The sequence below is a fragment of the Ooceraea biroi genome, chromosome 11, assembly GCF_003672135.1.
Source record: "Ooceraea biroi isolate clonal line C1 chromosome 11, Obir_v5.4, whole genome shotgun sequence".
Taxonomy (NCBI): domain Eukaryota; kingdom Metazoa; phylum Arthropoda; class Insecta; order Hymenoptera; family Formicidae; genus Ooceraea; species Ooceraea biroi.
Window position 1 is genome coordinate 1679841 of NC_039516.1, and position 13466 is coordinate 1693306.

Consider the following 13466-nt stretch of genomic DNA (forward strand, 5'->3'; position numbering starts at 1 on the left):
ACACGTACACAGACACACGTACACGCAGTGGCCAGTATATAACAATTATTATCGATGTTTGTTGCGGCTTCACTAATTGTGTGTTTTTAATGGCTTGGCTGTGCACCATCCCTCCGCAATATCCCTCGATTCTGGGAGCGCGATCGAAAGAACGAATTGGTTTGGCAGGCCAGAAAAAACATGTGCGAAAAAAATCCAGGACGGATTAACGAGTCGATCGTACGAATCACTGGCCGATCATGATCGAACCACACGATTCCGTACTCGGTGTATCGTGCCTCTCGTTCGCCACGGAGCCCAACTCAGACTCTCGACTCGTTGACAGCTCGGTTGATCTCGTTTCTGCGTTATATACGTTCTCCACCTACGACCGAAGCCGAAATGCGCCACGAGGCTCCCCCGATGCGAAAGAGAGAGGGTTTGATCTCTCTCTTTCTTCGTTTTGCCCTCCCCCCCGTTTCCCACAGCTTTTGAATGTCGCCTGCACTTACTAATGTTTAGCTTACACGTGCGATTTCCTGCTTGTTCTGTCCAGTATTAAGTTGGAGCTGGAGAAACTCGCCCAGGAGAAGACCGAGATGCAACGCCACTACGTTATGGTGAGTGCACAAGCTTACAGAAACCTTTCGCGCAGCAGATCGTTCGCTCGTCGAGAGCCTGAACTGGGAAATGACGCGACGCGCTTTTCGCGGCTGGAGAGATTGTCTCTCTAGGGTCCATTTTCGCACTCGTTCTTGATCGGATCATTACGGGAAATGTTCTGCATTTAACTCGTTAAATTTCTACCACGATGCAATGTTGTATACCGAGAGGTACGTTCGTCTTCGATAATAGTCTAATTACGCGTTTCAACATCGCAGAGCGTAACTTTGGAAATTCTATTTGCGGTAAAAAATGTTTGTCACGCCGCGCGAGGTGTCGGCGAAATAATTTAGAGCCACGTTGCTTTCTACTGCCGCCTACTCACCAACGTGGCTCCTCTTCCAGCTTTGTTTTTCGAATTTCTGTCCCGCGGGAGTATACGTAGATGCCGTCGAGAATCTCGGCTTACTTTCGTCCGTAGATCTTTGTTACCGCGAATACACCGTCGGCTGTGTATGCGTCTTCATTAAGCAGCGCGAAGCGCGGAGGAGGCGCGTTGCTTTCTTTGCGAGAGGCTTTTTTAATTTCGCCGCAGGTCGCGGCGATGTCCCATCTACATTCTTTTCCATCTGTTATTTCAGAGGAGAATTTGTACAGTCGTTTACAGAGATTTACATACTCCAACATAACTTTGTTAGATTGTCACAAAACATCCAAATATCGTCATTATAAATCCTGAAAAAATGTCGGCAAAGCGGATAAAGCCACGTTGCCGTTGCCATGAGAGAGTTCACGGTCCGGAGTTCGTTGCCCAAAGCTCGCGAGGCGTGCATTATAGACGGGCGATAATTTATAGACTGTAGTCTGCGCGGGGTCGATGCAAATAACTTCATATAAAATGCACAGCGCTCGCTCTCGCGTGGACGTGGCACTTCCGCCGATTCACGCCCGGCATGAAGATTAATCGCACGATCGTCTCACGTACGTACGTACGTACGTCGTACAAGTACGCGCCGCTTCGGCCCGGTCGCGTTCGAATACGCGCGCTTGCTCTCGTACGGATCAATCGATCTTCGCGCGCGAGTTCCGCGCGTTGATCCTTCATTCCGCGCGCACTCCGATCGATTGGCAGACTCGCCACTCGCGTGCGCGACAGGTTTAAATGTACACATACCGTACTTTATCCCACTTTCGTTTCGATGTGGCGTGGCGTGCTCATTGTTCCGCTGGCGCGCGGTAACGAACGTCGGCGCGAAACATAGCGAAACCACGGAATGCACTTAATCAAATTTCGATCGGCGAGTACGAAAGCATATTTATTGCGCTATCGTCCTATCGCGCCATTTTATCATTGATGATTGATTACCGACGTAACAAGAATTTATCGTAGTATCGGGTTTAGGTCCGCGTTAGCAACAGGTACTCGCGTCTGTCGGCTAAACACGTCCGTTCGCGTCGGGCGAGTCATCGATTCCCGCGCGCACCCGCGTGGGTGCTTCTCGTCGTCCTCGTCATCGATGAATTCCCGAGCACCGGACCAAACGATCAACGACCGGACCAAGCATCGCGCTGTTATCAACGCCATGGTCTTACTCGTAATTGCCATAGTGATTCGCTGCTCCGTGAATGAAGCGTGTTGTCGGTTCCTCTCCGCTGCATCACGACGAATACTCTCGCGAGATCTACTCCATTGTGATCCACCGCGCGAGCACAGTACAATATCACCGAACACTGGTTACGGGGTAGCTGTATAAGCGGGGATATCCATTCTCCCGTGTCGGGTTTCCCTCGATTTTTCCGGCGTGACAAACGCACGCGTGGTGCGACGCGTTTCCAGCTGACAACCCGGTCGCCGGCGGTTCCAACGACCGGATTTGCTCGCGATGGAAGCCACCACCGCGTACAGAGTCACGTTCGCGCGCGAGGATGCTCGGCTACGACGTCGTTACGGGACACGACGACTGTATAGCCGTCGGCCACGGGGCATTACGTCTTTACGACTCTTTCATGTAATTGTCGAGCTCGTGAACTTTTACGAGCGCGCTAACCGCGAGCTGCCGCCGCGAGGCACTTCGTCCGGTGTTGCGCTCTCGCGATGTGCCATCCGATACTTTGGCGTGAGTACGTTCTTCTCTTCGCGTTTCCGCTCGCGGATTGCACATTAAGCGCGCGCGATCCACTCGCCGGTCGTGCGATTCCGCAACACTCTCACGAGATAAAGAAATGTCGTTAAATATTATATGGAAAGGCGTGTGCTGTGAAAGAATCGGCGTGATAACGCGATCGCGTTTCGATCTCGCTCGAATCATCCGGTAGCATGAATACTCGAACGCAAACAGTCGCTATTGCACTCGTATGTACATACATACACACATGCGTGGTGGTATGTTTCTGTTGATCGAATCAGAACCGACTCGGTTAAGCGCGAGGGCGAAATTTGCAAGTCGTATACGCTCGTATACGGTCAGAGTCGGATGTCATCGTCACTTGAAGAGCGTGTTCGCGACAGAAATGATTTTCATCGCGGACGATAGGAGGCTGGATAAGGACCATTCTGCGAGAGGGGACCATCGCGAGCACGTACGATACAGACGGGGACTCGATTTATCTTCGACCTTAAGGGCGACGGGAAGACTTTACGGACACTTTCTTCCCTCGACGTATATATCCGATCGTGAAATGATCGTGCAGACAAAGTGCGTGCATAACGTCGAAAATATCGCGGTGAAAAGATTCCTCCTCGACACGGCTTCACCTCGTTACCGTAATCGACTCCGTCACCGTTCACGGTTCACGGTGTGTTTCACTCGTATCAGAAGTCTCTCGACCGCGAGAGTAGCGTTTCCAGTCTCGCGATAATTAAGATCCTGACCTCTCTTCCAACCGTCTCGCCCTCCCTCGGCTGGAAGTCTATTAATTAAAAGCCAATTACTTGGTCGGAGGACGATCTCCGGCGGCGAGACGATCTTCGTGCAGCCGCGCTCTTCTTAACTATCCTTCCTCTTTCTGTCCGCGAATCCGTTAAAACGCCGTATGAATAAGAGAATAATCTTCTGTCGACCTACATTCCAACGAATCGTCCAGCAAAACGATTTATAATTGTCTTGACGTGACGGTAAAAAAATACAAGCGAAAAAGAAAAAGAGAATAAAACACGAGGCAGAAACATCATGGGTAAATTTTTAATCGTTTTTCTCCGTTTTATTTGTCCTCGACATTTTAGTAAGGTCGGTGCATTGAAAACATAATTACGTTCGGTTATACGGTAACATAGGTTGGGAGCTTTCAGCGAAATTATTATTTTCACAAGAACAGAACCGATTGAAATATACATTTCGCGATTTATTGATAATGTTCGTGAGCGCGAATGTAATAAAAATATGGGCGGATTAATTTATATTTAAAAGCAAGAGCGTGTGCGCAGCCAAATTTCTACATTCGCATTTTCCTATATATGTACATTGTAGCGCTCACAATTTACAAAATAATCGTAATTTCGAAGATAAACCGCGCCGAATGAATATCGAATTATTAAAACAAACGGGTTTAATTAATCGCGGCCTGTCCGAAACAGGTTCGTGAAATATTCATTCGGACGAATTTGCTCGCGTTTAAAGTATTAACGGCAGTTTTATCGAATCGCGAAATAAATATTACCGGTGTCGCTGGAATCATAACGTCGAGAACATTTGCGTGTTCTTCGAGCACGTTCCTGACGTCTAAACGCGTTTATTACGTTTTCGCCCTACTCGTATTCGCGAGAAAAACCCTAAACCGACTGTCGTAGCTTGTGGGCCGATATATTAAAACGCGGTTTAGTGCTCTCTCTTTACGACCACCGAGCAATAAAGTCCGTTTCACAACGGTCGTTGATTCTGCCGGAGAATAATGCGCCGACTATATTCAAGACGCTCGTTAAAATCGCGAACTGTCGGATTTTCCTGCTGCTTCCTGCTCGAGCTGCGTGCTCGTTAATCGCCGTTGCATGCTTTTTCATGCGGCACACATGGTCGCGTCGATAGATCGATTTCAGCAGGGAACGAGCACGCGATTTCCGGTAATGTTACGCGAATTAATTGACGATCGGCAGTCTTGTACGTGCGAGATTGAGAACCACTGCTTGGTGAGCGAATTAGTTAAAGCCAGCCCCGACTCGGAGTCTTGTACACACGATGTAGAAACGATGTTACGAGAAACCGGTCTTTGGTCGACACGCACACGCACAAGAGCACGCGGCGCGCTCGCGCGGAGGATGGGGAAAGGGCGTACATGCAATCCTTTTTCTCCCTCTCGGAGAAGGAGGAGGAAGAGGCGAAAGGGCGCTCCTTTCTCGTCTTCGTTTTTCTCATTTTCTCGACGCGCTTATCCCTCTTACCTCGACCGACTGCGGTCTCGCATTACGGCTCAATTTGGTCCGCTTTTCGTAATCTCGTAATCTCATTTGATCGATATAATCTCAACCCTGCAATCGCGAGGGGGCTCTTAAGGATCTTTCACGAGGCGTTCCTCCCGCGGCCGTCATTACGGATTCAAGCAGCGTCTTGGTTTACGAAACTCGATAATTCGATTAATCACGCGGAGTGGCTTTATTCGATGCGATATCTATACGTCAATTTCGATTATTAACGTAACGTGCGCGCGCACGCGAGCGGACAGTTATGCGTAAACTAACGTGCTGAATAAAACGACGATAAATCATTTTACCGTCGAGCAAGCGAAATCGAAGCTCGGCTTTTTTATACACACGCGCGCGCGGTATCTGTGCCATTGCATTCGTGGTGGAAATTTTAACCGAGTTTTTCCGAGTTGACAGAATTTTTTTCCGGATTAATGGAAAACTTTGCTCGCAACTGTCTTCGTTAGGTAGGATAAGACGGACCGTGGCCGTAATGCAAACGCGTGAATCGGGTTCCGTGTGTAAACAACCTTCCGACAAAAGTTCAGCTTGTGCATGAAAAATCCGCGTACCGCAGCCGCAATTTATGCACGCATCACCTTACGCTTGACGTCGACGTGGCTTTGTTGAGACGCATTTAACGATGTGACGCACATAATACTACGCTTATTCTAATTTATGTAACATCGTCTAATTTAAACAACTATTCTAATCTCCGTCTTATTTATTTTTGCAGTATTACGAAATGTCCTACGGTCTCAATGTGGAGATGCATAAACAGGTAAGACACACTGACATAATATTCTCTTTATTATAATATTTAAATGATGAAAATGATAAAGTTGGACGTGCATTTGCGTCGGTTGGCGTTGCTGATTTATTAATCGCTCAGTTGGCACATTGCGCGCCTGCACGGGCTTTAATCCGAAATTAAAGGGCCGAATGAGGAGAAAGCTCCGATTACGGGGCGTTTGCGACCCTCTGGGATCTTAGCTATTGAATAAATATGTAAACAAGGTAATAACATGCAAATAGCGCGGCCGGGGCTCTCGCGTTGCTTCTTGCGTAGAAGCTCGCACAGCGAAAAATGGCAATCCAACCCCTACGACTTTTTTTATTAGGAACTGTCAGGATTACCGTGCTTTCGAAAAGCACTGGGGATGAATCGCGAAGTTTCCTTACTTTTTTTCTGCGTTGCACGTGAGCTATCAGACCGAGTAACGTGCGTGGAATATCTGTTTTGTCGCGCAGACGGGCATCATCGATCTCGACGTATTTTTGAATAAAGATTCATTTCGAGAATCTGCATTACAAAGATTCCGTCGGCGAGCTTCTTTTTGCATCGCATCCATATTTATCGCGCCATACAACGGATTTGAATTTTTTTGTTTCCTCGCGCGTGAACCCGTGCGACCATCATCGCAAGGCATCAGATTTCATCTTTCTTCAAAGCGGCGGTCGATCGAATAATTTCAGCATCGACGAGATTTTCGCAAGGGTGGGACAAGAAGAAACGCGTTAATCGACCGGTAACGCGACGAGATTTCATCCAATTATAAGAGGCGTCGGATCGAAATATTTAGAAACGCGAGCCTTCCAACCCTCGCGATCTTACATAAAGCTTTATCGGCGAATCAACGTATTTCTGTCGTCGTTATCTTGGGAACGGATTCTCGAGCTTCGAGAAATATCTGGTTTTGGTAGCGACGTACAACGAGCGGATCCGTTGAATTATCGACAAGCCGGTATATCGACGACGACGACGACGACGTGGCTCCCGAGCATCCTAGAGAAGGCATTCTGTACACGCTATCGGACAAGAATCTCGATCACGAATTCCGGGGAATAAATGGCGGATCCTTCTTTCTTCAGCCGCACTTCGATATTCCCGTCCCTCATCCGCGCTCCTCCATAATCCATCTTGGATGTAGGCGTGCAGCGACGAGTAATGCTCACGTTTATTGAATATTTAGCAGCTGAGCCCGTTATTTCCTTTACCTCCGTTACGGGATACGTCCGCCTGCTTTGTGCTCCGACAGGATGTGTCTCGCAAATCATGAATAAGACCTCGGCTCGACCTCACAGTAGGTCTACGTGAAGCCAGTAACAACCAGGCGAGTCAGATAGCAGGTTGCTTATCTGTTTTTCTCGACTGGATACTCGAGAGCGAGCGGTACTGCTGGCGTGTTCGCGAATACTTTAGGCGTGACGAGGCGGACTGAATGACGATTACGCGGCTGATTAAGAATCCGATTAAATCGTCGACTCGGCGAATCTGCGTCGCATTGCGCCATTCGCCCGGAAACCGCGTAATGACGAAGAACGCAACGTCTGGAAAAATAATCGGTCGGTAAATAATGGAGACGTTGATACGCGAAGAATCGCACGAAAAAGAGGGCAGACGGACGGGATAATGTTCTGGAAGATGGAACGGCGATTTTTCTGTGCGGTCGAAACGCGGATTTCCGCTTGTAAGTCTCGCCGCAGTGAAGCCACGTATTAAGGTTGAATGAGGGACATAACTCTTTCAGGACACCCTCCGCGAGGACGTCGGTGCGCTACGTGGAATGGGCCGCGGGATATATACCGTGTGAAATGTGGTATCGGAGCGATGGAATATAAATTCCGATAGGAAATCGCAATACGATCGTGTCGTATCCGCCGTTTTATGCCCCTGATATCTTCGAGATAAGCACTCGAGGCGGCGGCGACTCCTGCTGCTGCAGCAGCAGCAGCACTCTGAAATACAACGTGACGCTGTCGCGTACTTTCCCGGATCAGTGCGAAGATTATTATCACCGTGTTACTTTTCATTTGATTACGATTTATCGCTTCTGGTAGCATCGGGTCGCGCGGATCTATTATTATCAGACGCGGTATTATCGCGCGCGTATATCCGCTCTCGTATTTATAAAATCGAAAACGCCGCGCCTCATCGACACGCTCGCGCTTCTGCCACGCGGTCCGGCGATTAATAGCCCGGCGCGTTTATGACGAGGCCGGGCGTTGTCGTTTGCGAACACGCGCGATGGAAATAAAACCGTGCGAGGGTGGTGGTGGAAAAAAAGCGAGGGACGGGGGAGAGAAAAAGAGCGGGCGGGAATGAATAACGGAACCGGCGATGCGAAAGAGCAAATATCGCGGCGCTACGGGGCGGCAGGGGGGGAGGAAGGGAGTATTTATCGGGTGTTACATTAACGCCGACCAGTCCGGTAAGTGTTCACCGTGCATGGACACGGTGGAGCAAACGCGCGTCCGTTTCTCTCTTCCTCTCGCTCTCGTAGGTTATTAACGTCGCTAATTCTCGGCAATTACTGTCATCATCGTCAGCCGTCCGACCGCCGCCGAGCTGTTACGTTTTCCTGTTACACCTGTACGATAATCATTGTCGGCCGGAACCACGCTTGCTGGGAATAGTTTATGGATATATCGCGCCGGCTATAAACGTCCGCGGATAATTCTTTGATTGGTGCATCGAGTAACGAGCTATCCAGATTACCGATGGTAATCGGTAATTTCTGTCTACGCGTATCTAGTACTTAGGAGATGCTATTTTATTATCGCGAGCTGACGTTTGTCCTCGTTCCCTCGTTTCTAAAATCGCGCGACTAGAATCGAAAATATTACGTCACGTGTCTGTATCGTTTGATTTTGACCCGTTACGTCGCGCGTCATCGGCCGATGACCACGCGGTCGCGCTTTGTTGCGTCGGAGTGGCGATCGCGCGCGCGCGATCCCCACGTTTTTATTTGCAGGAAGCGATGCGTATTGTAAACGCTTTCAGGCATTACTCTCGATTTTACTAACGCTATTACCGGCGATTCCGCAGCTGCAGTACGTGTCAGGGCAGTCGGAAAATTCACGCATGAAAAGTACGGGCGGCCACCACGAGTGATTCGATTTCGTTGTTTTGTCCGATTCGCTGGTTCACCCCCATCGTGCGCCGCCTATGCGCGCCCTCGCGAGCGAGCGCGCGAACCCTCTCCACCCCCTGGCGCTTGTCTACCCGGCTTGTCTCTCTATATCCATCCCATATACAGCGCGCTCATTATTCATTTATCGGTTTAACGAGCACGTCCGCGATAAAGCGTCGCGAAATATCGATATCGGATGGTCAATACCCGCTCGGCTCGTGGTCTCTCGCGTTGGCGCGTGCCCCACCTTTCGCGTTTGGGGGAGGTAAAAAACCTGGGTGGTTGCGATTCAACGCGGCATACTCCGGAGACGCGTCCGGCGATTCCGACTCGTCGTCGAGGAAAATCGTCGAGTGATCGTGCGAGCTCGGTCAAACGAACGAAAGTATTTGACATCCATAAAAAAATTCGTGCACTCCGATATTTTTTATCGAGGGCGTTGTGCGTCTCAAAAAGAAAAAAAAATATACGCGACGCTCGCGAGGAATCTCGTCGGGCGCTTCATGAATAACTTCTCAAAAGCGTCCGGTATCGCCGTCCCTTGCTCGCTTGGAGGTAACAGAGAGGCAAAGAGAAGGCAGCGCGAGAAAGAAAGGGCGAGAGGGAAGAGCAAGAGGGTAACTGCGCGAAATGTGTGCGCGGCTGCCGCTTTTTTCCCGTTTTTATTGTGTCTGCAGTGCCACTGGTTTGATCGGTCGGGCCGCGCCAGGTGGAGGCGGAGGAGCAGATGGTGATTGAGAGGGAAACGGGCGCAAAGGGGACAGGGGAAGAGTGGCAAAGGGAGAATGCGAACGGCGGGGGTGGCCGTGGGCAGAAGAGAGAAAAAAGAGGGCGAGTCCGGACCGTCGCGACAAGCGGAGGAACGAATGGGACGTTGGTGTCAGTGGGAGAGGAGGAGGAGGAGGAGGAGGAGGAAGAGGCAGAGGGGTAGAACGGGGGTGCACGGCCGGAAGGGGAAACCCGGGAGCCGCCGCCGGGGGTGGTGGTTAGGCGGCGGTGGTTGACGGTGGGGACGCATTGGCGGTGGCTCCGCGTTGGTGAACGACGGAATGGGGGAGGGGAACGGAGGTGAAAGGGGTAAAGGGGGAAAAAGCGAAGAGCAAAATTTGCTATCGGAAAAATCGAGCTCCACCGCCGTCGACCTCTCCACACACTCTATTCCTCGCTCTTCCTCCCTCGACCTCGCCCAACCACGACCGCGACTCGCGATCCCTCCCTCAACCCCCGATTCATCCCCGGAGATCTGGCGAGAGGTACACATCGCATCGGTGTGAGTTTGACACGCGTACGTGTGTGTCGTGCGGCTTGGCGGCGAACGGTTCGCAATATGTGCACAATAAAATATACACGGGAACGTCTACCCCTCGTTCGCTCTCGTCGCATCTACGTTCTCCTTTTCTCGACGGAAGCGCGCGTGTGGATTCTCGCCGCAAGGTATACATGTATGTGTGTGTACCTTCAGGTACATAAGGCGGGCCCGGGTGTGCTTTCAGCGGAGGAATCCGCGATATCGACGGGGTTTCCGTGTACCCCGATATACGCGCTCCTCCATGCTCGCGATCTCTCAACACGATAAGTTCTTTCAACCGGCACCGCGATCCCCCCCAGTACCTCCTTTTCTCTTCTCCCTCCGCATGCACAATACGTGCAGCTCTTTCGCCCCGCGGATACGAAGGATGTTGCTCGGAGACGTCGCGATTCCAGGATAGTTTTATCCGCAGCAAATGGGCTTCGCTGGTACGGGAGTATCACACGAATCGAATCGTATCCCTTCCTTCGCGCCAGCGGAAAGCCGACTTGCTTGTCTCAGCGTGTGATCTAGGTCGGGCTCGACTGGTTCAAGTTTGATCTATGTTGTCGGAAATAACATTTGTTTCGCATGTGCAACGCTGGTTCAACTTATCAGTCGCGTTCTTTTCTCTACCTGCAATCTGTAATACCTGCGACCTGCAAGCGCGATCCTAATCGGCGTCAATTAATTTACCCGATATGCAACAAAATTTACGAACGTACCTGTTTAATACCCGCGATTATCATGACAAGTACGCGCGCGAGCACGCGATATGCGGACGACCATGAATTTTTATCACTCTTCCTTCTGCCTCATTTCGTGCTTATATCGGATTCAAGGTTCCGGGAGCTCGAACGAAACACCGGGGATACTCTTAATTCTCGCGTCTCCAAACGGCCACTTAAATTTCTCGTAGTAAAACTCACGGCGTTGCGGGGAATAGCCGGGCCATTAACTCTAAGGGGTTCGCCTCCATGAAAAGATAGAAAGAGAGAGAGAGAGAAAAAGACATTGAGGTACCCTCGAGGGGATTTAAGTCCCGCGAGGACTCCGGCGGGAAGAACGGGGGAGGCGTAACTATCTATACTAGCCCTGATGTCGGTGGCAACGTTGGCATCGCTTTTATCACTCGTACGTCTTTTACGACTGGTCCCCGCTTCCCTCGACCACTTTCTCCCTCTTGCTCTCACGCCTCCGTGTCTCTCGCGGCACGTTTTCCATGCTCTCCCCGTGTAAGCACTGTATTTAAACCGCGAGCCATAAACCTACCCTCCAGCGCGTACACATCGCGCCGTATCGCGACGTGTGCAAGTGCAGCTGCAGGTGTAAGCATGGCGGGTGGTCTGGAAGAAGAGACGCATTATCACCGTCTTGGTCTTTAAGAGTCCACGAGTGACGGTCGCTATCTTTATTTAGGTTTCGCCGGTGGACGCTGACTGTGCGTGATGAAATTTCCGCACCGTGCGCGTTCTGATTAGGCATTTCTCGTTTGCGTATCGGTGGATTACGCAGATCCGATAGCCACGTTCGCTCACGGAATATATATCGATATTTACGTGGTATTTTCAATAATGGTTTTCGCCGAAAGTTCCACTCGACGTTAATTTGGCGATCGGTGAACTCTTAATTCGCGGCCGGAATATAGATCGGCGACGTTACACCCCCCGAGACGGCTCGCGGGCATATTTACGTGTTTACCCTATAGCCGGAGCAGCGGTTGCCGAACCCTCCCTCGTTGACTTTATGCAACCCCTAGCCCGGCGCTTTTATCGACGCCGGGGCGTTAGCATTATGCCAGCTATCAACGAGAGGGTGGAACGAACACCCTCGAGCTCTCTCGTGCTAGGGGTGTCGTTAAGAGATCACCCCCTTTGCCCGCTTTGCCGTACTTTATGCCGCGTCACCTTTTCACTCTCACCGCCCGATTCCGACGACGTTCGTTTTCAACGAGCCGGGATGCCGATGAGGAAAGGAAATGATAAACGTCGGTTCTCACATCGTGACAATTATCTGACAAAGTATCTCCTCTGCGGTGGAAGAAAACGGTAGTTTTTACTTATTTATCATGTCTTTGTCGATTCTAGAATTTAAGTCTCGGATTTATCCGCTTGGCAGGTGCGCGGTGTGCTTTATCTCGCAACGTAGTCTATTCACTCAGCTGCAGTGTTTACGGCGCGGTCGCGTTAAACCGCGCGATTTTGGTATCTCTCGTAACACGGAAAGAGTCGAAAAGAGAGGGAGAGAACGAGAGACAGCCTGAAAGGAGCATAAAGGAAACTGGCGCGGTTAATCGCCGTATCATATGACTGAGTAATTGAGTCTGCGAATTGCCGGAGGCAGGTTCCACCGTTCCGCTCGGTCTTCATCTCGCAATTAGCGTTAAGTTAATTGTACTTCCTGCGCGAGCTAACCCCACGGACGGTCGTCGGATGGGGAAGGAAGGAAGGAAGGAAGGTAGCTCTTGTTTTCCCCGGTATTCGCCGTAGCGGAGAATTACGAGGGTTGCCCGGCGACGATAATTTTCTTGGTGTTTCGGTGGGTGTGCCGGGGGCGGTCGTAAAGTCGAGTCGGCAATGCGGATTGTCGTCGTCGTCGTCTTCGTCGTAGCTATAGTCGTAGTTGTCGTTGACGACGTCGTAGCGAATACGTCCGAGACCCGAGGCGCCCAGGCGCGTCATGGTAGAGAAGTGTCGAGACACTGGCTGTGATGGAACGAGGAGCATGGGGGGTAACCGAGGGGGACTCTTAACGAGGCGTCTTAACGGCGTCCGCAGGGTGGGACGACTCTGCTCGCTGCCACGGCACTAATTTGCTCGCTTTGCGCCACGATGGATGTCATTCAGTCCCGTTCTCGACTTCCCCGCGTTGATTACCGCAGTCGCGTTTACATTCGAGGCGAGAGTTTCCCCGGATGCTGCCCGGGGTGCTTCGGGTTCCTCCGTCGAACGTGAAATGAAATTTGACGAAGATACGATTCGCGTCTCGCGAAATGTTCGGGGACAACGTTGCGTTGATTGCGGTGATCGAGTAATGTCGATAGAGCTGATCGCGAGGTACTTGTCAAAGACGCGAGCCGAGCGCAATTCGAACGGCAGGGATGCTCGCCTCGCTTGAAATTCGCTTGGTATCAATAATAGCGAGCCGTTGGAGAGACGGCACTGTGCACACAGTGAGACCCGAACTCGAAAGGGCTGGAGAGCAGGAGGTCGGTCGGCCTCGGCGGCTGGTCCGTTAATGTTTAGCGCAATCAGCGATAATGGCGGTCTATGGCGCGTTTAATCAA

The 13466-nt window shown here is 50.9% G+C and overlaps 1 protein-coding gene across 5 annotated transcripts in view; it reads left to right on the top strand.

Annotated features, from left to right (window-relative positions):
• Positions 1-13466, top strand: part of LOC105274486 (protein groucho) — a 65779-nt gene that overhangs the window by 18986 nt on the left and 33327 nt on the right. For 3 of the 5 annotated variants that reach the window (XM_011330660.3, XM_011330662.3, XM_011330663.3), the window contains one exon: positions 5715-5759. In XM_011330660.3, the coding sequence (XP_011328962.1) occupies positions 5715-5759 (45 nt within the window). Of the gene's footprint in view, positions 1-535; positions 600-5714; positions 5760-13466 lie in introns of all 5 variants that reach the window. The other 2 variants (XM_011330659.3, XM_011330661.3) reach the window with 1 other exon arrangement.